At 43.3% G+C, this 22,358-nt stretch overlaps 1 protein-coding gene across 2 annotated transcripts in view; it reads right to left on the reverse strand.

Moving 5' to 3' along the window:
- eya2 (EYA transcriptional coactivator and phosphatase 2) overlaps positions 1-19,070 on the reverse strand; it is a 32,500-nt gene extending 13,430 nt beyond the window's left edge. The window contains exons 1-8 of one of the 2 annotated variants that reach the window (XM_015959218.3): positions 18,875-19,070; positions 9,410-9,484; positions 8,464-8,575; positions 7,979-8,095; positions 3,352-3,428; positions 3,056-3,239; positions 2,755-2,891; positions 2,545-2,628 (exon numbers count right to left, since the gene is read on the reverse strand). In XM_015959218.3, the coding sequence (XP_015814704.1) occupies positions 2,545-2,628; positions 2,755-2,891; positions 3,056-3,239; positions 3,352-3,428; positions 7,979-8,095; positions 8,464-8,566 (702 nt within the window). In that variant the 5' untranslated portion in view covers positions 8,567-8,575; positions 9,410-9,484; positions 18,875-19,070. Of the gene's footprint in view, positions 1-2,544; positions 2,629-2,754; positions 2,892-3,055; positions 3,240-3,351; positions 3,429-7,978; positions 8,096-8,463; positions 8,648-9,409; positions 9,485-18,874 lie in introns of both variants that reach the window. The other variant, XM_015959217.3, reaches the window with a different exon arrangement.
- Positions 19,071-22,358: the final 3,288 nt, after the last annotated feature.

Here is a 22,358-nt window from a genome sequence, read left to right on the forward strand (position 1 = left end):
CGTCTTTTGGAATCGTGTTGTTATTTTTGTTTCACCCATTTAATGGACCAACTGACAAATAAACTAAAACAGCTAGAGGCGTCCATCTAGCTTTGAACTCAGTTACAAATGCATGCATTGAAGAGTCTATATTGAAGTCATTGAAAATCAACTAAATCTTAATGCTAGCAAAATATTTATTTTTTTATTATTTGCCCTGGTTCTGCTCCGCCGTGCTATTTCACTCTAATGGAAAGACACCTCTCCTCACTCACACAGTGGCTGCAGGATGTCATGTCTTGTCTAAAGCTAGAAAAGTAAAAATGTTCACAAACAACCAACTGGCACATTTGAAGATACATCAGGTCCATTCTTAGCAAGACATTAAAAACCTGCTGTTGTTTTAACTGGCTGCACTCCAGCAGATCTGCAGCAAGAGGAAGTCGCCCTCAGTTGATACCTCAAGAGCAGGTACGGCGTTAGCCAGATTCAGCATCTTGAGTATTACCACCTTGATTACTTTATTTACTTTTCACCCTGCAAACAGGCTGGTTTTCTATTACAAACAGCTCCAGTTAATGCCAAAAATGACATTTTAAAATGAAACCTTTGAATCATAACGTAGGCTGCCAGGCTGCAAAACAGCACGGGCATGTTGTCGTTTGAGATGACAAAAGTAGGTGTGCGTGCAGGTATGTGTGGTGCATTGTTTTAAAGCAGCACTGGCAGCAAGACAGTCAAAGGAGAGAAGTGTCAGCCAAGGGTGAACGTCTTATTAATGCATCTGAAATGACAAGCAGGGGCTTTTTCTTGGCTCACAGCGAGAAAAAAAGGGCTTGATGACTCAAGAAGGGCAATTAAAACACATCCCTTTTCTAAAATAGGAGGTAATTGGAGACAAAGGGCAAAGGTTCAATAGGATCAATGAAGGGTGATGGGAAATATGTATAAAGGATGTCGTCTTTCTCTTCAGGCGAGAGCTGATACCACACACAGAGGCAAACAAAGCCCTTTTTTATTTTAACATGAAATATCACACCTCACCTTTACTCTTCTGATTTACTTTATATGAAATGCAGCTGGAGGAAGAAAATTCACATAGTGGACCTGCTGCCGAGCTGCATGACAAATGAGAAAAGTGATGAGATGATATTGGAGGAGTGGGTCTAATCCTCGTGTTCACCGTGTTATACAGTTTTTACCTTGTAGATCCAAGAATTCGTTAATATTAAAAGTTGTTGGTGGAGTGAATGAACCCTAACCCCTAACCCTAACTAGGACCTAGCCCCAACTAGCCAATCACTTCCCCTACTTACGAAAGCGCGTGCATCCCACAACCACAAAGAAACCCTTGCCATTTCTTGTTCTGGAGCGACTCAAAGCTGGGATGATGGACCCTTGCCCTGACAGCATGACTCTGGTCCTAGACCCTGGCCCTAACCCTGAGGCCCACACGCCCAGCTCCATGCCTATATTCTGCCCTCCCCCCTTCCCAGGTTTTCAAGATTGGACCTGATCTTGCTTGAGTGCGCCTACCTTTGGTTTCCATGCAAACTCTGCTGAGTCATCGAAGGGCAGGAGGATTCCATTGAGTTACAATTTCACAGGCCTAACCCTAAAATGGGCCTGTATTTAAAAGGCTTATGTTTATGAAGTGCCTTATAGGGTTCTACAACCCCCCAAGGTGCTTTACAACAAACACACACACATGGATGGTGATGAGCTTCATTGTAGCCAACAGAACAGAAGCAATGTTGCCAAACACTGGTGCCACAGGTCCCTCCAACTGCCACCAGCAAAATAAATCGGTTGCCATTATTAAATGCGGGGAAACAAAAAACAAAAGTTGCTAGCTTGTGAGCCCTCTTATTGCACTGGACTGTAAATCTGTTATTCTGTTGTCATTCGTTTAATTCCTAAGCTGCATGTCTAAGTTTTGATGTCAGCGTCTGTCCAGCTGAGTGGTGGGAAGCATTTTTGGCACATGAGTCACTTTTCAACAAACCCACAAGGCCCAACTCTCATCTTCTGTATTTTTTTTTTCTCCGTGGCAGACAAAAAAGAGAAATGGAAGGGAAAAGAAAAAAGAAACAACAGCAAGCAAAACTTTCCAGGGGCCGAGCCGACCAGCGAAGCTGCTCCCAAACTCCCATCGGCCTTGTGTCAACCCACGGAGGGATCGTGAGAATTCAAAACACGGCGCCTTGGCCAGAGCACAAGAAGTGCACCACTGTCTGCTGCTTGTCAGCTGCCTGTCTCGTATGTAATGTTCCTGCGGGCTGTCAGTCACGCTGCAGGTTGCCGGGGCAGCCAAACAACCAGGGTGCTTTATGAAAAGAAACACGAGCATAGGAGGCAAAACATGGCCAGCGTGTGAAAATGTTCGAAGATGTGACCCAAAGGTCATGGACTTTAACTTTTATTCAAGCAGATAGATGACTGCAAAGACAAAAGACTTATTTAACTGTAGGACCCGTGTTTACTGCAAGGTTTTGCATGCGCAAGCTGCTTTGATGAAAACACCATTTATGCTAAACAACAAGGTCAAACATCATTTAATCATACCTTTCCAAATCGTGAGGAGAAAGTCCCCGTGAGGAGCGAATGGAAAATAATGATGGTTTCATCCAGATCCCAGATAAACACGCGCTGTGGAGACATAACAGACGTGTGATGTTAACCATATGACAGTTTATGTGTATGAGGAGGGAAGAAGATAAATACCGTAGAGAAATGCTGATAATTTTTCAGCGTTGTGTGAGAGAGCGTGTTTACCTCAATATCAGAGTCCAGCGGAGGAGCTGGGTCAAGAATCTTTTTCCTTCCTCTCAACTTGCCATCGGATCCCCTTCGTGCTGGGATCACCTCCTCTTTACCTGGTGTTGGTGGGCTCGGAGGCGGGTGGTAATCCCCTAACAACAAACACGCAGATCTCTGTGAGAAAGTTTTACTCGAAACTCTCATACATGTTTTTTTGCCACAGGAAAAAATAAATAAACTGATTTAAATCAATAAACCTTATGATGAAGAACAAAAACCAATCAGCTTTAGACTAGAAAAATGGCTAAAGGAATACCCGTTTGTGCCTCTGGGCTGTGACTGGGCATCATGATGGGGTGCTCGGGGTGCTGATACGTTAACGGAGCTGTGATTGTTGCAGGACTGATGTTGCTGCTGGTTAGGTAGGGGCTGTTGTAGTGATGCGAGTTATAATATGGGGAGTACTGACTCTGGCTGTAGCTGGAATATGCAGAAAACTCCTGAAAAGACCGACAACAATGTCAGGAATCATATCTTTGGTTTTAAAGTGGAACATATGTCTAAAATTCCCCATGAAGGTTGTTGTTATAAATTTGAGGTTATGCTACTCACTTGTTGGGTGGAGTTGAACGGGGTTGAACTCGAGATTGCGTGTGTCCCTTGAAAAATTCCAGGAGAAATCCCACCGCCTAGGAAAGAACACAAAAAGGAAATGGGTCAAAAAGGTTTTCAAACTTGCAAGTTGAAAGGGATAAAAGTCACAAACCGGCTGCGTTTTTGACTATCTCATCTGCATCTGATCCGCCCTGTGAAGCCACGTGGAGGAGGAAGCAGTGAAACTCTGCTTATTTCCTCGGTTGACAGCTCAGAGCTGCAGGAGCTTAGAGTGGGATTTATGACCGACATGACAATACAGGTGGGAAAGTCTGCTGCTCCTGCAGCTCCTGCTGTGGGAATCTTCTAACACGATCAAGCTAAGGCAGGAATGTCTTCCTCCAAGCCACCCCCTCACCTGAAACCTACTGTCAGCTCTATTTGTTTATCTGATTAAGGAAATTTCCCTGTAAGCCTGTCATCTCCATCCACCACAGCATTGTCACTTTATTTGTGTTGTTTCTGTTTAGCCATTACTTTTGTCTTGCAGAAAAAAGGTTAAAAGGTCAAATCTCAATTTTGGGAGTGTGCATGTTCCTCCAAAGTTTCCTTTTGCGGTCCAAAAGCATGCACATTGGGTTATTTGATGGTTTTAAGAGTGGTGGCATGAAGAGTTGAATCAGGGTTTACTTTGCGATGGACCCAGGCTTTTACATGCCTGCTGGGATAGAAGCTGGCCTCTCGGTGACCCTGAAGCAGGTACAGAGAATTAGAAAGTGTTTTTTTACCAGTTAGGTAGAAGTTCTTAGAAAAAGTTATTTGCATGAATGTTGGAAACAAGCCAAAGAGGAACAAATACGTTTGTAACGGTAATAAAAATAGTGCATTGTGTGCAGCTTCTAATTCCAGGTAAAAACAAAAAAATCCCAGAAGGGTTGAGTTTCATTAACAGAAATGTTAAAGCTTCCAGACGGACGGTTCGTTAATGACGTCGTCCAATAAATCTCCTCTATGAGGCTTAATTTTCTCTCAGCTCACATGCAACCAAGTTTAACGTCGTGGTTTTCTGCAACAGCAGGGGGTGAAAGCACAATTAAATAATTAATTTAAGGATGTTTTTGTCTAAAAAAAGAAAGAGACTAAAACATCACGCAGTGTTTCTTACTGGAACAAATAGGAAACACTAAGAAACACAGATGCGTTCCTCTGAATCTGGAGTGAAAAACTTTAAACATGTCTGAAGTGATCACATCAGAGATTTGTGACCAGAAGTGGTCAAAGTTCACAGTTCTGAACCCAGATGAATCTTCCTCCAGAACATGGTGCGTTCCTCGCTGCAAACAGAGATGTCCCACTGACAGATCCTGACATTTTCATACAAGTTTCCTTGATCAACTAGCTGACATCCAGCAACAATTACAGGACTGTCATAAACTCTCTTAAAGCAGCTTTGGTTTCAGCACATCCTGTCAAATGCAATGAGAGCTGCTTTTACATACTGATTTAATTTGGCCACGTGCAAAAGAACACAAAATCTCTTTAGCCTATGCTTTAGCCACTTTGGGATTTTGCTACACATTCAATGCAACAAGATAAGCAAACAGTAGTCGAATAACTGGTCTGCTTTATGATAGTTGGCTTTCCTTTTGTTTACTGGCTTAAAAACGTCTCGGAACTAAGATTTTAGAAACTCTTTTTGCAGGTTTCTATTAAATCTATTGATCTTTTCACCTCTGGTTTCCTATTTCCTCTCATTTTTTATTCTTCATGCCACAACAGATGACAAAAAACCTCTCCAGAAAAAAACAACGACCTTCAGAATGACCAAAAAACACCATTTGGTTTAAGTTCTGCACACAGTGCACAGTGAGGTTTTTGAAGACTTTTGTGGTGTGCGCGTGTGTTTCTGCGTGTCTCCCCTCATATGTGTTCATGCATATTGTGTGCACTGCAGTGTAATAGATGACATAGAAACATCCTTAAATCCTTCAAATATTTGAACGTTGTGGCTATTTATTACCCTTTGAAGTTTGCATTCAGCGATTTATGCAGAAGCGTGTTCAAACAAATTAATTTTGTTTGGGAACACTGTCTCTCAGACTCTAATTACTCTGTTAAAACCTCTTTGTAGGTCCGACAGCGGCGCTCCAACAAAGCGCGGTCTCGTGGAGCTTTGCAGTTTGTCAAAGGGTTCCATCAAAAGCCAGTTTACATGAATATTTACATTCCTTTGTAATGTCTCACATCTGAATATTCTCTTAAAGTGGAAAACAAAAATTGTCCTCAAGAGAATGAAAAAAGAAACACAGATTAGGAATCAGAGTGCATCTGGGAAAGGGCTAAATGTGACGTACACAGTAAATGTCACAACGCTTTTAAGGGGTTTTGCCCAGAATACTTCCATCAAACAGCTGTTTATAAAGCCAGAAATGTTATCAAAGTCCAAATTTAAATGGAGAATAGAAGAACTGGGTTTAAAGCTGTCATTCACTCATTTCGATACATTTGCTGTGGTCTATGAATGAATGAATGCCTTGTGAGTGGTTTTTTGAGGCAAAAAGCTCTGGCGCTCCTGCTTCAGGAAGTAGAAATTAGCTGGAGGGGAGCAGAAAACATCAGGATTTTGAGTCATACTCATTAATATTCTTAATAATCAGACATCTAATCTCTGATTGGCTAACAGCAACGCAACTCTACCACTGACTCAGCTTGATGTTTTATCTCCACAAATAACACAAGCCTGAAGGAGTTCTGCTGTGTGGTGGAGTTGTTAATGCTAACAGTTAGCTTCTACTAGCCAAGACATGTTCTGCTCTCTACTGGAAGCTACATCAACAACAGTCTTTTTTGTCACAAGCTAAGATGGGTGATTTCATGAATGTAAATGTTACAGTGTGACGTGGTTCTGTCTTTTTCTAATCCGAGGGTTTCCTCATCTCTTTTCTATCGGTGGCTAATGGAGGAAGTATGGGTAGAAGACTATTTTCACAATCAGCCTGCATGTGAAACAGAGGCCAATCATATTTAAAAAACAACAAGTAAAAAAGTTTCTCAGTGAACCTGCTCTTTAAAGAGCAAGTCACCCCCTACCAGAGTCTTACTACACTCCCACTTGCTGTTTGAAAAATGCAACAAACGCTGGTGCCTGGCAGACCGAAAGGGCGGAGCTGCTAACAAATACACACACACACACACACACACACACACACACACACACACACACACACACACACACACACACACACACACACACACACACACACACACACACACACACACACACACACACACACACACACACACACACACACACACACACAGGTTCACAACGACATTGTGACATCATAATGTACCAGCTAATATCATAGTATACATCTTAGCCAGTAACAATGGCCGATTTAAATTCAAATGCGTTGCAGAGTTTTTACCTGAAGACGGTACAACACTGACAGCTTTAAGCAGAATATTTTAATTTGAACCAAGATGCACTAAAGTGCCAAATTATTGACTACGCGTGTCTACAGCACAATTAGACACTCAGTTACATAGTTTATCAGCTAAAATAAGTTGATATGGGGGTGACTTGCTCTTTAATCTCTGAAATAAGCAGGTGAACAAAGTTGTTTCATGCATTGGAGCGCTTAAATGGCATCACTTGACCACAAGCACATCTGTAATAAAAGCTCAGAATGTCATTTTAGTTTAACCAATTGTATTAATAGATAATCAATAAACAGATTGTTTGGTTCACAGTTGCAGAAATCTGAAATAAAAATCAAATTTTTTTTGTGTGTAATACTGAAGAAGAAAGTTTATTTATCCAATCTTCCATTAGGACATAGATGAATATAAAATGAACATTTACACCAAGGACAACGTTTTGTTTCTAAAAACCTGAATTTAAAAACACAATAAGTGCCCACACTCTCTCTGTTTGTAAGCTGAGTCTCTCCTGTGTTTCACACACACACACAGTGGAAGTGGACCAAGCCGCGCCTGCAACATCAAACCTGCTCACCCCTCCGTAAAACGCTCCTTAACCTCTCCCCTGTCACACACAAGGTCAATTTCACGCCGGTTTCAAAGCCATAAAGTCTTACTGAGCGAGTCATGCTTTGGGCGTCGGACGACTGAGGAATGCGTTCAGCACCGTCACTCGCACTCAATCACAGAAACACACCAACATATGGAAAGCTGCCCCCCCCCCCCCCCCCTAAAAGAATTACAAATTTTCACCTATGCATCCATTTATCAGAAAACCTCTCTTCTAAATTCTTGTTGCAACCTAAATAGTCTAATTTCATTCCTTTCCCCTGCTTTATTCTCTCCCTCTATGTCCACGTTTCCTATTTTTTTCTTCTTCTGAGAAACAGAAACAAGCGACTGCATGCTGCGTTGTTGGTCTGAGTGGAGAAAGGGCCTGACCCTGAGAAAAAAGGGGAGGAGGGGGTGAAGAGATTTTTGACGCCAGGAGCCCAGACCGCAGCTAATGGAGAACAGGTGTGGCGACAAGTAGAGGAGATACGAGGGGGACAGCAGCGGGCACGGATGCTCCTGCAGCTAAAGATGCTTCACAGCAGCTCTGTCTGTTGTTTGTTCCTAAACAGAGTCCATACAGTGTTTTTGTTTCTTTTTTCCGACTAACCGTGTGGGTGAGGGTAGCTGTAGAGGCTTTGACTTGGAGGTGTGCTGCTGAAGTTGGAGTATCCCAGTAGTCCCGTCTGTCCCGGAGAGTGACTCAGGCCATCTTCTGTCTTAATGTCTGGGAGAAAAACAGCAGAATATTCTTTTGGCCTTCAACATAACCAGTTTTCAGAGCGCCTTCCTCTTTTTATTTACCCAATTAAACTAGTAAAACAAAAGCTACAGTTTGTGTTTGGGGAACTCCAGTTGGCCCCTGGTTTTATGTATCACTAATCTGTAAAAACATATTCTTCATTATATTTTACACGACATGTCACAGATCGTGTTACCCGACACGCTCCTCTTTGTTCCCACTTTTGCTGTTAAAAAAATAGAAGCTACACCAAATAACAAAAGTAATCGAATTGTACTTGCAAGTCACTTTGCAAACATGTTATGCTTTTCAGCGGTTTATTTTGCTGATGTGTCACTAGTGTTTGTACTTACTATAAGACGGCACGCTGTAGCCCTGTGTGTGGTGAGTGTAGTGCGTGTATGGTCCTGCAGGCTGGAGGGCCGGGCTGTACTGAGTCTGTCCATAAGTAGCCATGACACCGATCTTAGAGAAGAAGGACGAAAAATGAGGAAACTTCTTTGTGACTTCTTCTCTTTAGCTGCTGGAACGCGGCATCTGTTTTGCAAACGTTGGAATTTAAAATGAGAAAGAACAGGAACATCGGATGTTTGCTTCCTCAAATATTAAAGAAATACAATATCTAACTACTGACATGCACATTTTCTCTCGATTAGAACAAGCTAACTCGCTAATTTGTCTTTATAATTAAGAAAAAAAATGTGTTTGTGTTGTATGATTAAAAACAATAAAAGTGTTGCAAAAACTTTCTAAAAATGCCAGATGAGTTTGAAACGGTCCTGTAAGACAGAAAAAGTTGAAAAAAAGATAATTTTTTAGAATCATTACTAATTTGTGTGTGTGTGTGTGTGTGTGTGTCTCTGTGTGTGTGTGTGTGTGTGTGTGTGTGTGTGTGTGTGTGTGTGTGTCTCTGTGTGTGTGTGTGTGTGTGTGTGTGTGTGTGTGTGTGTGTGTGTGTGTGTGTGTGTGTGTGTGTGTGTGTGTGTGTGTGTGTGTGTGTGTGTGTGTGTGTGTGTGTGTGTAAGAGAAAGAGAGTGTGTGGGACTTCAATTTTAGCCTCGTTATTTCATTTTACTGATATTTTTCTACCTCTTACGTGAGCTGTCTTTAGTGAGCATAAAGTAAATTTCATTGTACACCTGTGCAATGACAATAAACTATCTTGAATCTTAAAAATAAGTCTAAGCCATGAAAATACGTCAGCACTTGTTTTAAGAAGGGTCATTATGCAAAGAGTTTGCAGAACTTGAAAATTAGTTGCTTGCTGTTAATTTCTAAATTGTCAATTTGTTCTCTCACCTGCTCCTTCTGAGAGAGCCTTCTTTATCCTGTCACACTTCTGCCAGTCAGGTTCCTCTAAAACCCTCAAGTCTCCTGCAGAAAAAATAAAAACCAGAGCGCAGACATGAAGTACACATTTGGTGATTGATTGTAGTCTTATCAAACTCTTTGAAAATAACAAATGAATTGAAATTAAAAAGATAAATTATGTTTCCAAAGAAATCTTTATTGACTCACACACGTCTGCCACTTCTACGGTGTCTGTACACAGAGGGAGTATATCAGGTAAAAACAGGCTGAACGCACCTCAGAGGGAAATGTCAACCTCAGAGTGACAGCGCTGTGTGGGCTGTTCACAAGTCTCCATGTTTTGGTTGACATAACGAGATGAATGAAAAGGGCAAGATGAGACAGGAGAGCCTGCATTCGTTTTTTATTTATTTCCATGTACAAATTTTCTTATATGTCTATTGATTGTTTGACACATTAGAAGCTGTTGGAAGGTGTAACCACACCTGTAGCCTCAGTGGAAGTAATGACCCATCCAAGGTGGAGGTGTGCTGCTGAAGTTGGAGTATCCCAGTAGTATACACTCCTCTATGCTTTTGGGCAGAATTCTTTAACAATGACTTGAAAATTTTTGCTGCAAATTGTCCAATCACATCAGAAATGTAATGAAGTATAATAAATAAAGCATAATTTGTTAATGTATTTTCCAGCTTGTTTTTAATTTTCTCTATTTTATCTTTATTATATCCATCTATTTTCCTTGCATCTCTATTTGTTCCCGTCTCTCTCTCTCTCTCTCTGGATTTGCCTCAGGGCCAAACTTCCTGACCTCCGACCTCACTGATGACATGACAACAGAGACAGATGACACTCATGAAATATTGAGCTGAAACGGTTTTACTGACACATTGGTAACAAGCTGAGAAACATGAAAATTTACAAAGAGGAATCATCAAATCACAATTTGTATGTTCAAGATCTAAAGGATTGCTTTAGTCAGAATTTCGATAATTTTTAAATCTGAATTCTAAAGACATGTTGGTTTTAACTTTGTTATTTTGTCTCAGGAAATAGTTTTAGCTTTGTTTTAAGGGCTGACAATCATGATTTAATCTTCATTTCAGACAGGATCAGAAGGTCAGGAACATGACTCTAAAGCTAGAATAATGTAAAGGGATGTTTTTTACTTTTACTCCATGACTTTCATTGTCATTCAGAATCACACACAACGCGTGACAGCCAAGGCACTTCCTGGTTGAGGGCGAGGCCTGGGAGGAGGGTGTCCAAGGCCATGGGAACTACAGGACACCGGAGGGAGGACGAGCGGAGCACAGCAGAGATGTGGTGAGCCAAGGTCTGAAACTGAAGCTAAAACAAACCCAGCAGGGCCACGGGGGGCCACGAGGCCATAAAGCCAGTCCCAGCAGCTTCACCTGGCTTCCAGGGTTCTGCTAGACTGCTGCTTCTTTCACGGATATCAAATTCAGGCCTTTGTGCTGCATATTGTCCTTAAAGTTAAGATGCAATTTGACACAGTTAAAGGGAATAATGACTAACCCACAGGGTGATGAAAACCTGACGGACAGAAAACACTTAATTAAGAGGCCTGCGCACTCATAAAGACACTGACCCCTGACAGCTGAAGACAGACGACTATAAGACAAATTTGTTGCTAGCCATTCATTTATAGGGAAGAATCGAGTTATTCTCTAGTTAATCCGGGCTGCCCAATAACCAGGTGGACTGATGGTGACCATGATGATTCAATTAACTGTAAAGTAAAATAAAACCAAAGACAAGTTTGTGATTGAGACATTCGTTTCTAAGTCCTTGGTGCTGTTTCAAGTCACTTCTATCTACTTCCTCCTTCTAGGGAGTGAAACTACAAGGAAAGAAAGCAACATTTTTTGGCAGCATTTAAATTTGTAGCATTAAAATCCACCAGAGAGCGATCAGTTTATCAGTTATTTTGGTTTGTGTGTGTGTGTGTGCGTGCGTGCGTGCGTGCGTGCGTGTGTGTGTGTGTGTGTGTGTGTGTGTGTGTGCTTTGTCCTCTCAAACCTCAGTCAGTCATGGCGGATGGCTGGTCCTAACTGAGCCAGGTTCTGCTGAGGTTTCTTCTTGTTAAAGGAGGGTTTTCCTCTCCATTGTCTCTGTGTGACTTTACAGCAACCCCCATACTAAGTGTGTTTACATGCCCATCAGAAAACCAAACTGTTGCCCTATGCATGTAAACGCGTGAGTCTTGCTGAAGGCGAACTGGTTCTTATCATGCTGAAGAACCCAATTGGGGTAGAAAACCGACTGCATCTTCTTGTAAACGGTTCAGTCAAGCTCATGCTGGTGACTTCCAGAAGTGACGAGACTGCAGAAGTGGTTTTCTGATATCATCGCCACAAAGTAACACGTGTAACACCATCAAACAGTACGTACCAAATAAACTGTGCTGCAGCGTTGTTGTTGTCCATTCCTTCAGCCATTGTGCATATGATAAATGGTCTGGATTTGTATAGAGCCTTCTTAGACATTCACCCATTCACAACCTGGTGGGGATTACCTATGATGTAGCCACAGGCCTGCTGAGTACAGGCGCCACCGGTACCCCCGACCACTGGGATTGAACCTGCAACCTTCCGATTACTGATCAGCCAGCTCTAGCTCCTGAGCGACTGCTGTCCCTATCCTGTTTACTCTTTATGTTGCTATAAGCTAACTGGAAGAACACTGATGCAAAAGGGTGCATGTCGCTTCCTATTGTACCAAAATGCACAAACTTCATTTGATACTTTAGTTTCTTAACCTACACGTAAACTAGGATAAAGACTCCCAGTTTATTACTTTAGATTGACCCAAATCAACTTAAGCCGGGCGGACACTGAGTGACTTTTTCACTTTTTTGAGCCGATTTTCCACTCGTGCAAGAATCCACAAGATCGGGGCGAGTTTTGCGCCGAGCGTCGTGTAGTGTACAGGGGGTTACGAGAGGCGATTAACACCACGTGACCAGCGACCGATCAGCAATCATGAGCTCGCACGGACTTCTGGAGTGTTTATTATTTTGCTCGTTCCTCGTGAGGGTTGAAGCGGCGCAGCAAGCGGCTGCGACCCAAAAAGTACCAGAACCGCTCACGGCGCATGCACAATCGTGCCTCAACACCGCCCGCCTGCTATTTCCATAATAACACACGTTGTTCGTTTTTATTTCTACATGTTTTTTTTACACACAGTGACAAAGATTGTCAAGAAAGCGTGCTTGTCGTGTTCGTGGCAAATTAAACTGATCACAAAACACAGATTTACTTTCTTTATTTCATTTTCCTCATCCAACCCCCATAAATCCCTGTGTGTCCTCCTGCAGCACTCCCGAAGGACAACAGGCAAAACAAGACAAAAAAGCTGACGTGTTGTGTAAAAACTGCTATTTTTAGCATATTTTTTTAGGTCCGACGTCGTGTTGCTACCAGACGTACAGTGTGAGCAGTCAGGTCGCATCCGAGAACTGGGTCGTACAGTGAGCACATGACTCGTGAGATCTGCCCTGCAGTTGTACAGTTTGAGCTGAAGCTGAGTGCTACGAGTGAAAAAGTCGCACAGTGTCCGCCCAGCTTAAGATGCACATGCAAATGCACTGACTGACACAACAAGTCAGTGACTCAACACAATCTGCTGGGTTTTGTTAGCTAGGAAACTTTTAACTAATGTGAATAATGACCGGAACTCGGTGCACTGATAAGAAGTTCATTTGGATTATTTATTTTGTAAAGTGACGACTCCTGTTGTGAACTGGTGCTACATAAATAAACTGAACTGAAATGTGTCTCACAGAAGTTGTGTGTGATTCCAAAAACTGATGTTTATTGGAGGCCAGCAGCTAGCCCAACACGTCAAGCTAGTCTTCTGCATGTTTAACATGGATCAGTAATCATCTTGTCCGATGCCTTTCTGAACGTGCACACGTGTGTTTGCAGCGTCAGCACGTGAGCTGTTTCTCAGTCCGCTGCGGTGGCAGCCGGATGGTCTGACCTTTCACTGAAACAGCATGGCTCTAAATCAGCAGCCTGAAAAAGGTGCCTCACTGCTCTGTTATCACGCCATATGGGACCCCACCTGGAGCCCTCGACTTGGACAGTCTCCCTAAGCGCCTGGGGGAATTTAGGGTGGAGGGGTTCTCAGTTGCTGATAAAAGACGTGGAACAAGGGGCCACTATCTGGGTCTGTGTGACACTGTCATGGTTTTCTGGATAGGAAAATGGTGCCATCTGCCAACTACAATCCTCTTTATTCATCTTTGATGAACAGACCAGCGAGGCATGCTGGAGGAATCACCAAAAGTAAAATAAGTGGCTATTTGTGATTAAGTTCTGTTTGATCACAAACACTATGCTTTGTAAAATTAATATATACAGATTTATTACCGCAAAAAAAATCTGAATGAAACGTTTTCCAGATAGTTTCCTTCAAATATTGAGGTTTTATTTACATAAACCATGTCCTCCAACTAAAACAGATGCTGCATTCCAGTAACTAGTTTACATTTTAATTGGCAGTAATATATAACATGATAAGTGATTTATCAATTAATAATTTTAAGTGAGTTTAGATGTGATGTAGTATATTTAGTGTAGAGTTCATTTGAGTACGTCACCATGTTTTTGTCCTAAAGCTGTTTTCTATAGATGCAGAATGTGGGACAAATACTGCAGGTTTATTTTGATTATCTGCTATTATTTGTCTTATTGTTGGAATTTATATAACAAATAGAAAAATAGATAAATCACATAAATGTCAGATTAGGGCAAACCAATAAGGCATTTTATTACAATTATATATAATGTTAGATTAATATTTTCACATGCATTAATCTTTCACATCCAGAAATAGGGGGTTTCCTTTTACTTTTGCATGTTTCCTTAATTTAGGATGAGAAGAGGTAATAATATTGTAAAACTAACAGTACCGATACAAAGATAAAATTAAAGTAAGGTAATACATTTTTGTTCAAACGTATCCATGATGTTAAGATTTTTTATTAATGTAGTTTTTATTGGTGTTTATTTAAATGAAATTAAAAATGTCCATTAAAAAGGGTTTATAGCTGTTGATTATTTGAATAAAATAATATTAATGATGACGACAAAATGAATGATAAAGAGTGTGTTTTCGTGGCCTTATTTCCCTTTTCTGTCCAGCTTGTTTTTGTAGTTAGAATTACATAAAAAATGAATGCATAATCACCAAGAAATGTACACTGAAAAAAAAGAAAACCCGACACACCTACTTTTTTTTCTATTTGCTAAAATAATAAAACAAAAGAATAGAGGTGTTACTATGCTTCATTCACCTGCTGACTAAATGACCCGCATCAGTAGATAAACAATCCAGGTTTGTACAACCACAGCCATTATACAACATTTACAATCGCAGCCAAATCACTGGGCAAATCGAACAACCAGGTTAAGAAACACACACACACACACACACACACACACACACACACACACACACACACACACACACACACACACACACACACACACACACACACACACACACAACGGAGTCTAATAAACCCGAGGCAGCGGTGAACCTGTTGTAGTCTCCGTCTGTAACTTTACCTCCAGACTTGATGGGCTTTGCTTTACACTCGAGTAACTCCCGCAACAAGCCAGCCGCTCCTCGCCTCAGTAATCAAAACCACCTCATACGTTAGTGTGGATTTTTACCTTCCTGTTTCTAAAGGTCACAGTTTTTGATCAGTTCCTTCCAAAAAATAAAAAAAATAAATAAAAAACAACACTCCATCATTTTCTCTACTTTCTAATTCTTTATTTCGTCTCTTCCACATGTGAGTTTGCTCCCCAAGTCCAAGGACTTTGTGATCCTTTAATTCTACCAACTAGAGGGACCACCTACCCCAAGGCCCAGACCCCGTCTCTCCTCGAATCAGTGCCCCAGGACGGTGGGTCAGGGAGAGGGACAGCTGGCAGACCTCCCAGCAGTCTGGAGGGGCGGGTGTGTAGTTGAAGGACTTGGTTGACCCCAGTCAGATGGTGGTCTAGCTCCCAGGTAAAAAAAAAAAAAAAAAACATCTGGTCCAGAAATGGAAAGGGTGGTCGCACAGACCCTCGCACTTTCAGAAGCAACACACGCTTGACTGCATGAGCTCTCCTGCCTTCTCTAATGAACTCACGCACGCACGCACGCACGCACGCACGCACGCACGCACGCACGCACGCACGCACGCACGCACGCACGCACGCACACACACACACACACACACACACACACACACACACACACACACACACACACACACACACACACACACACACACACACACACACACACACACACACACACTGCTTTATTAGTCATTAGGATGAAAAGGTTTGCCCTCAATCAGTCTCTTCTGCACGTGATGGCAACAGGCCGTTCTAGTTGCTAACAGCTGGCCAGACAGAGCCAACTAGTAGGTGAGGCTCGCAGACAGAGAAGTGTCTGGTTCATTTTACTGATAAATCTTGTAAAAGCTTGAGTGAAAAGCAAAAAAATAATAATAATTGATACTGCATGCAACGATAGGAATAATGTTGAAAACACAGCTTAGATACTGGAAAAGTAAAGCTAATTTCTGATTTTCTTCTTTCAAACATGTTTTAGCTAAAAAGAAAAATGAAAGAAGACATGGCCAGTGATTTCTTTTTTTGCAATGTGTGTGGTTGTATCCTTCTCAAGATGAGATAAGGAGAGACAGAGTGAGACAGCTGCTGTCTGCTGACAGGACAGGGTTTATTACACACTCACAGACCTACATACACCACCACTGGGCCTCCCCAAGAGCTCCCCGGGGACTTCGGGAAATTGAAAAAAGAGGGCGGAATGGAGGGGAGAGGCTTCTTTGAGTGGAGTCTGATAACTTTAGAGGGTGTCAAATTGTTTGAAAGCCAACCAGCGAATCCAACAAACTCTGAAGCCAATAACAAGAAAGTGTGGTTGCACATACCTGCGATGTCCGACAGCACAAAGAATGTATCAAATGTAGGCAGACTAATAACTCAATATTGTACAGGGTTGAGCATGAACTTCGTATTTGAAAAATGTTTTGCTTCACAAGATGCTTCTGCAATTTTAAAATGTTTGCATACTTTGACTTTTCCGTTTGTGCGGACTGCCACACATCCCAAATTATCGTCAGGACCCAATTATTGAAATTTAGAAAAAAGTGGTGAATTTGTAATTATTTTGCTATACAACTGGAAAAAATGAAAAAGTAAAAAAAAAAAAAGTACACAGTGGCTTGCACGTTTAATTGTGTGACGTCATTCCCGTCTCTGTCTGAATTAACCATGCAGCATATGATTGCGCAATTTCTCTGCTTGTCAAAGACCAGCCAAACTGGTCAGTTGGTGTAATTGTCTCCCCAAGTCACTTATTATTCACTGTGTGCAAAGTGTTGGAATACAGTCAAATAAATATGTCTGGTGAGGCAGGCAAACAAGGCAGATCACAATGACCGCACCTGAATTTAGACAAATTTGCTTAGCACACAATGTTGGCCAAAACAAAGAGAAAGCTGTTAACTCAGACTTCCATATCTGGGGATCATATAATCAACCGAGACGATGTACAAAACGCCTCTGCTCCATGATGGAATCCTGTCACTCAAGCGCAGCAAATTAAACATTTTTCAAGTTGTTCTGTTTAGCCCGAAAGTTCTCAACGTCAAGTAAGGGCAACCATTTGACTCCCAGCCAGAAAGAGTTTGGAGGATGACAAAAGGACGAGCAAAAGCTTGGAGGCATCAAGAACCAGGGCAGCTGTGGGGGAATAGAATAAAACTGGTGGAGATAAAGTCAGGAAGAACAGAACTTCCTAGGAAAATATTTATCATTCCAGGAACATTTGGCCACGGAGTGGTTTAGAATTAATTTGTGTTTTCTTAAGAGGGGGTGCCTTGCGCTACAGGATGGGGAATTCTCCACAACCCCGGACTTTCTGGGCTGCTGCTTATTCACAATTTATTAGAGCTGGTAATAAGAACCATGAAGGCTGAGGGGGAGATTGGCTCAGAGGGTCTTGGGTCAGCCTTAGAGAGGGGATCCAAGAACGGGGCCTATGTGTTATTAGGAGACGAACCACAGCGTTAAATCAAACACACCTTCGGTATGTGCTCCGCTGCCTGCCTGCCTCCACCAGAGCCCTGGATGTTATTTGTGAGGTTTAAAACACGGGAGACTTAGTGGGATTTACAACCCAATGGATATCTGAATATGATATCTGAAATAAGAACCTCCATTTGGCTGGCCAGAGGCCTTGGAAACTCATAATTGACACGGTTAAAAAGAGCACGAATAGAATTTAACTTACCATATTTTCCTATTCATTTGTGCTTTTGTCCAATTAATGGCATAAAATGTAAAAAACCACATGCTTCAAGCTAATTTATTGTCATCTTTACTCATAAACAAAAATGACAGGACCTCATTAATTATTTGTTTTCCAAATGTCCAGCCGAGAGAAATGACTGAATGTGGATTAAATGGTTCTAAAAAGGACAGAGAGTGACTTTCTACTCTGAAGGCATGAAGGGGTCCTTGGAAAAAAAATGAATACCAGCTTTGAAAAAAATGCTTAGTGTGGCTCCCCCATAATTTTCTTTAATGACGGTCTCTGCGTGCAGCTGGGGGTGTCAGTGATTTGGCTGTAATCTTCTGTAGTTAGGCCTGAGCAGAAAGTGCTGCACTGATTCAAGTAACACCAAGAAAAACAAAGGGGCTCCATTAGAATAGGCAGCCCTTGACACTGTCTCCATTCACGTCTTTATATAACTCAGTTCCTGACAAATGATCTCTTTACTGATGCCAATGTGTGAACTTTTTCCTTCTACAAACAACTCTTTATTAAACTGAATAAATTAACTTTTAAATAAATGTAGAATTTATTTTCATTTGAAAAATCATCTTGAATTATTATTATTATTATCATCATCATCAATATTATTATTAGCCTAACTGCAATAAAAAAAAACTTTATATACACACACACACACACACACACACACACACACACACACACACACACACACACACACACACACATTTCATTTAAATACTATTTTAAAAACTAAATGTGTCCAGGTATCTTTTTATTCAAATATTAAATGAAAATCAAAATATTTTTAAAATATTGCCTTTCAAAGAAAGGATTACCGTAAACATACATGCATTTTAAAAGCTGGTGCTTTTTTACGCGTCTAAGTCAAATAAGTAGTCACAATTATTTCAATAAATATGAAAATAAGTGGCCTTGTTAAAGCTAAAGATGAGTATTATTAGGATCTTGATAGGAGTGTTGACTTAAGTCATCAAACAGAAATAAATGTAAAGACTGACAGAATAAAGTTTGTTTCTTTTAAAGGAAATGAAATAAAATAAACCAAACAGTCCAAGATAATTAAAGACACTTTCCACTCACCATTATCTACAATTATTCGAACGCAGGAAGAATCCGGTTATCACTCAGATCTCCGCCTCCGCAGATTTTACCGACGGTCTCGAAGAAAATCAGCGCCGAGCTGAGAGCTCCTGCACCGGCGCGGGGGTCAAACGAGCGCCGCTGTGGGTGGCGGAGGCTTCGGGTGAGACTCTCACCTGCCTCACCTCTGCTCCCCGGCTGCTTTAGGAGGAGTGTTTGCTTTACCGGCGGCGGGGAAGTGATGTTAAGTAAATGAGCGAAGATTTCTGGTTCCTCCTCCTCCTCCTGCTGCTGTTTGTCGAAGAGGCGCGCGCGCTGCGCAGCACGCGGCCGTGTGTGCGCGCGCGTGCTCTCCTTTTCCTTTTATCCCTACCGCTATGGTCAGAAAGCCTGAGCAGCAGAGGTGCCTCTCTTCTCTATCTCCCGATCAAATCTTTGTTTGGTGAAGAGCTCTTCTCCCCGGTGTTTACACAGCGATCCTCTGACTGTTTACCAAGACTTTCTGCTGCAGTGTGCACCCAAACATGAAGCTTGTTCAGATTGTGGTAAAATACCTCCAGGCTATTGACTGGTTTATCAAGAGTTTATCTTTGCAACTTTGCAACTCCCTCCTCTGGCTTCATTCCTAGGAGACTTACTGTAACCTGGTGACATTTTACAATTTAAATTTGAGATATTTCCCTGTTCGTGTCCTTTGAAAATTAATACTGTAGATTAAACAAAGAAGGGTGGTTGATGAAACATAAAAATACCACACCATAAATAAATAGTTCTGTTTTAGATCGAATTTAAATAAACTACCTATTGGTTAATGATAAACGGAATCTATTAATATTGCATCTTCTAGAGTCCCTGAACCCCCAAGACACTTTTCAACACAAGCCTAAAATGTTTCTAAGTCTTTTGGCGGAATAAATACCAGCTGCATGAGGTAAAGTAAACCTTTTATATACGTAAATATGTTTAAAGTGGAGGAAATGTTTCTTTTGCCATTATTTCTGAAATTACCAGAGGTGTCAAGTATTCACATTCATCTTTCTTAAATTTGTTCTGTGTTGGTTATCCAGTTCCATTATTTGGTTCTTTTCTGCACACAGTGATAAAGATTTATATAAGATTTAAAGGCCTATCACAAGCTTTGGGTAGTGACTGAAACAACGATAATGCGGCGGATACAAGCGGCCAAAATGAGTTTTCTCCGCAGGGTGGCTGGGCTCTCCCTTAGAGATAGGGTGAGAAGCCCGATCATCCGGGAGGGGCTCGGATTAGATCCGCTGCTCCTCCACATCGAGAGGAGCCAGTTGAGGTGGCTCGGGCGTCTAGTTAGGATGCCTCCTGGACGCCTCCCTGGTGAGGTTTTCCAGGCAGGTCCAACCGCAAGAAGACGTCGTCGTCTTCCTCCGCTTATCCGGGTCCGGGTCGCGGGGGCAGCATCCCAACTAGGGAGCTCCAGGCCGTCCTCTCCCCGGCCTTGTCCACCAGCTCCTCCGGCAGGACCCCAAGGCGTTCCCGGACCAGATTGGAGATGTAACCTCTCCAACGTGTCCTGGGTCGACCCGGGGGCCTTCTGCCGGCAGGACATGCCCGAAACACCTCCCCGGGGAGGCGTCCAGGAGGCATCCTGACCAGATGCCCAAACCACCTCAACTGGCTCCTTTCGATCCGGAGGAGCAGCGGTTCTACTCCGAGTCCCTCCCGAATGTCCGAGCTCCTCACCCTATCTCTAAGGCTGAGCCCGGCCACCCTACGGAGGAAACTCATTTCGGCCGCTTGTATCCGCGATCTCGTTCTTTCGGTCATTACCCAAAGCTCATGACCATAGGTGAGGATTGGGACGTAGATCGACCGGTAAATCGAGAGCCTGGCTTTCTGGCTCAGCTCCCTGTTCCCCACGACAGATCGGCTCAGCGTCTGCATCACTGCAGACGCCGAACCAATCCGCCTGTCGATCTCCCGATCCCTCCTACCCTCACTCGTGAACAAGACCCCGAGATACTTAAACTCCTCCACTTGAGGTAGGACCTCTCCCCCGACCCGGAGGTGGCAAGCCACCCTTTTCCGGTCGAGAACCATGGTCTCAGATTTGGAGGTGCTGATCCTCATCCCAGCCGCTTCACATTCGGCCGCGAACCTACCCAGCAAGAGCTGAAGGTCAGAGCTGGATGAAGCTAGGAGGACCACATCATCCGCAAAAAGCAGAGACGAGATTCTCCTGCCACCAAACTCGACACACTCCACACCACGGCTGCGTCTAGAAATTCTGTCCATAAAAGTGATGAACAGAACCGGTGACAAAGGGCAGCCCTGGCGGAGTCCAACCCTCACTGGGAACAGGTCCGACTTACTACCGGCTATGCGGACCAAACTCACGCTCCTCTGGTAAAGGGACTGAATGGCCCTTAACAGAAAACCACCCACCCCATACTCCTGGAGCGTCCCCCACAGGGTGCCCCTGGGGACACGGTCATAAGCCTTCTCCAAATCCACAAAGCACATGTGGATTGGTTGGGCAAACTCCCATGCCCCCTCCATCACCCTTGCAAGGGTATAGAGCTGGTCCACAGTTCCACGGCCAGGACGAAAACCACATTGCTCCTCCTCTATCTGAGATTCAACTATCGATCGGACCCTCCTCTCCAGTACCTTGGAGTAGACCTTTCCAGGGAGGCTGAGGAGTGTGATCCCCCTATAGTTGGAACACACCCTCAGGTCACCCTTCTTAAAGATGGGGACCACCACCCCGGTCTGCCACTCCCTAGGAACTGCCCCCGATGACCACGCAATGTTGTAGAGACGTGTCAACCATGACAGCCCTACAACATCCATAGCTTTGAGATACCCAGGACGAACCTCATCCGCCCCCGGGGCTCCGCCGCTGTGTAGTTGTTTGACTACCTCAGCAACTTCTGCCCCCGAGATCGGACAGTCCATCCCCAGGCCTCCCAGCTCTGGTTCCTCCTCGGAATGCGCATTGGTGGGATTGAGGAGCTCCTCAAAGTATTCCTTCCACCGTCCGACTATAGCCTCAGTTGACGTCAGCAGCTCCCCATCCCCACTGTAAACAGTGTGAGCGAGTTGCTGCCTTCCTCTCCTGAGTCACCGGACAGTTTGCCAGAACCTCTTTGGAGCCGATCGATAGTCTTTCTCCATGGCCTCACCAAACTCCTCCCACGCCCGAGATTTTGCCTCGGCAACTGCCACTGCTGCACCCCGCTTGGCTATCCGGTACCTGTCTGCTGCCTGCGGAGACCCACAGACCAGCCACGCCCTGTAGGCCTCCTTCTTCAGCCTGACGGCTCCCCGAACCTCTGGTGTCCACCAGCGGGTACGGGGGTTGCCACCACGACTGGCACCGGCCACCTTACGACCACAGCTAGCAACAGCCGCCTCGACAATCGCAGAGTGGAACAAGGCCCACTCAGACTCAATGTCCCCCACTGCTCTCGGGACGTGGTCAAAGCTCTGCCGGAGGTGGGAGTTGAAG

The sequence above is a fragment of the Nothobranchius furzeri genome, chromosome 3, assembly GCF_043380555.1.
Source record: "Nothobranchius furzeri strain GRZ-AD chromosome 3, NfurGRZ-RIMD1, whole genome shotgun sequence".
Lineage (NCBI taxonomy): Eukaryota > Metazoa > Chordata > Actinopteri > Cyprinodontiformes > Nothobranchiidae > Nothobranchius > Nothobranchius furzeri.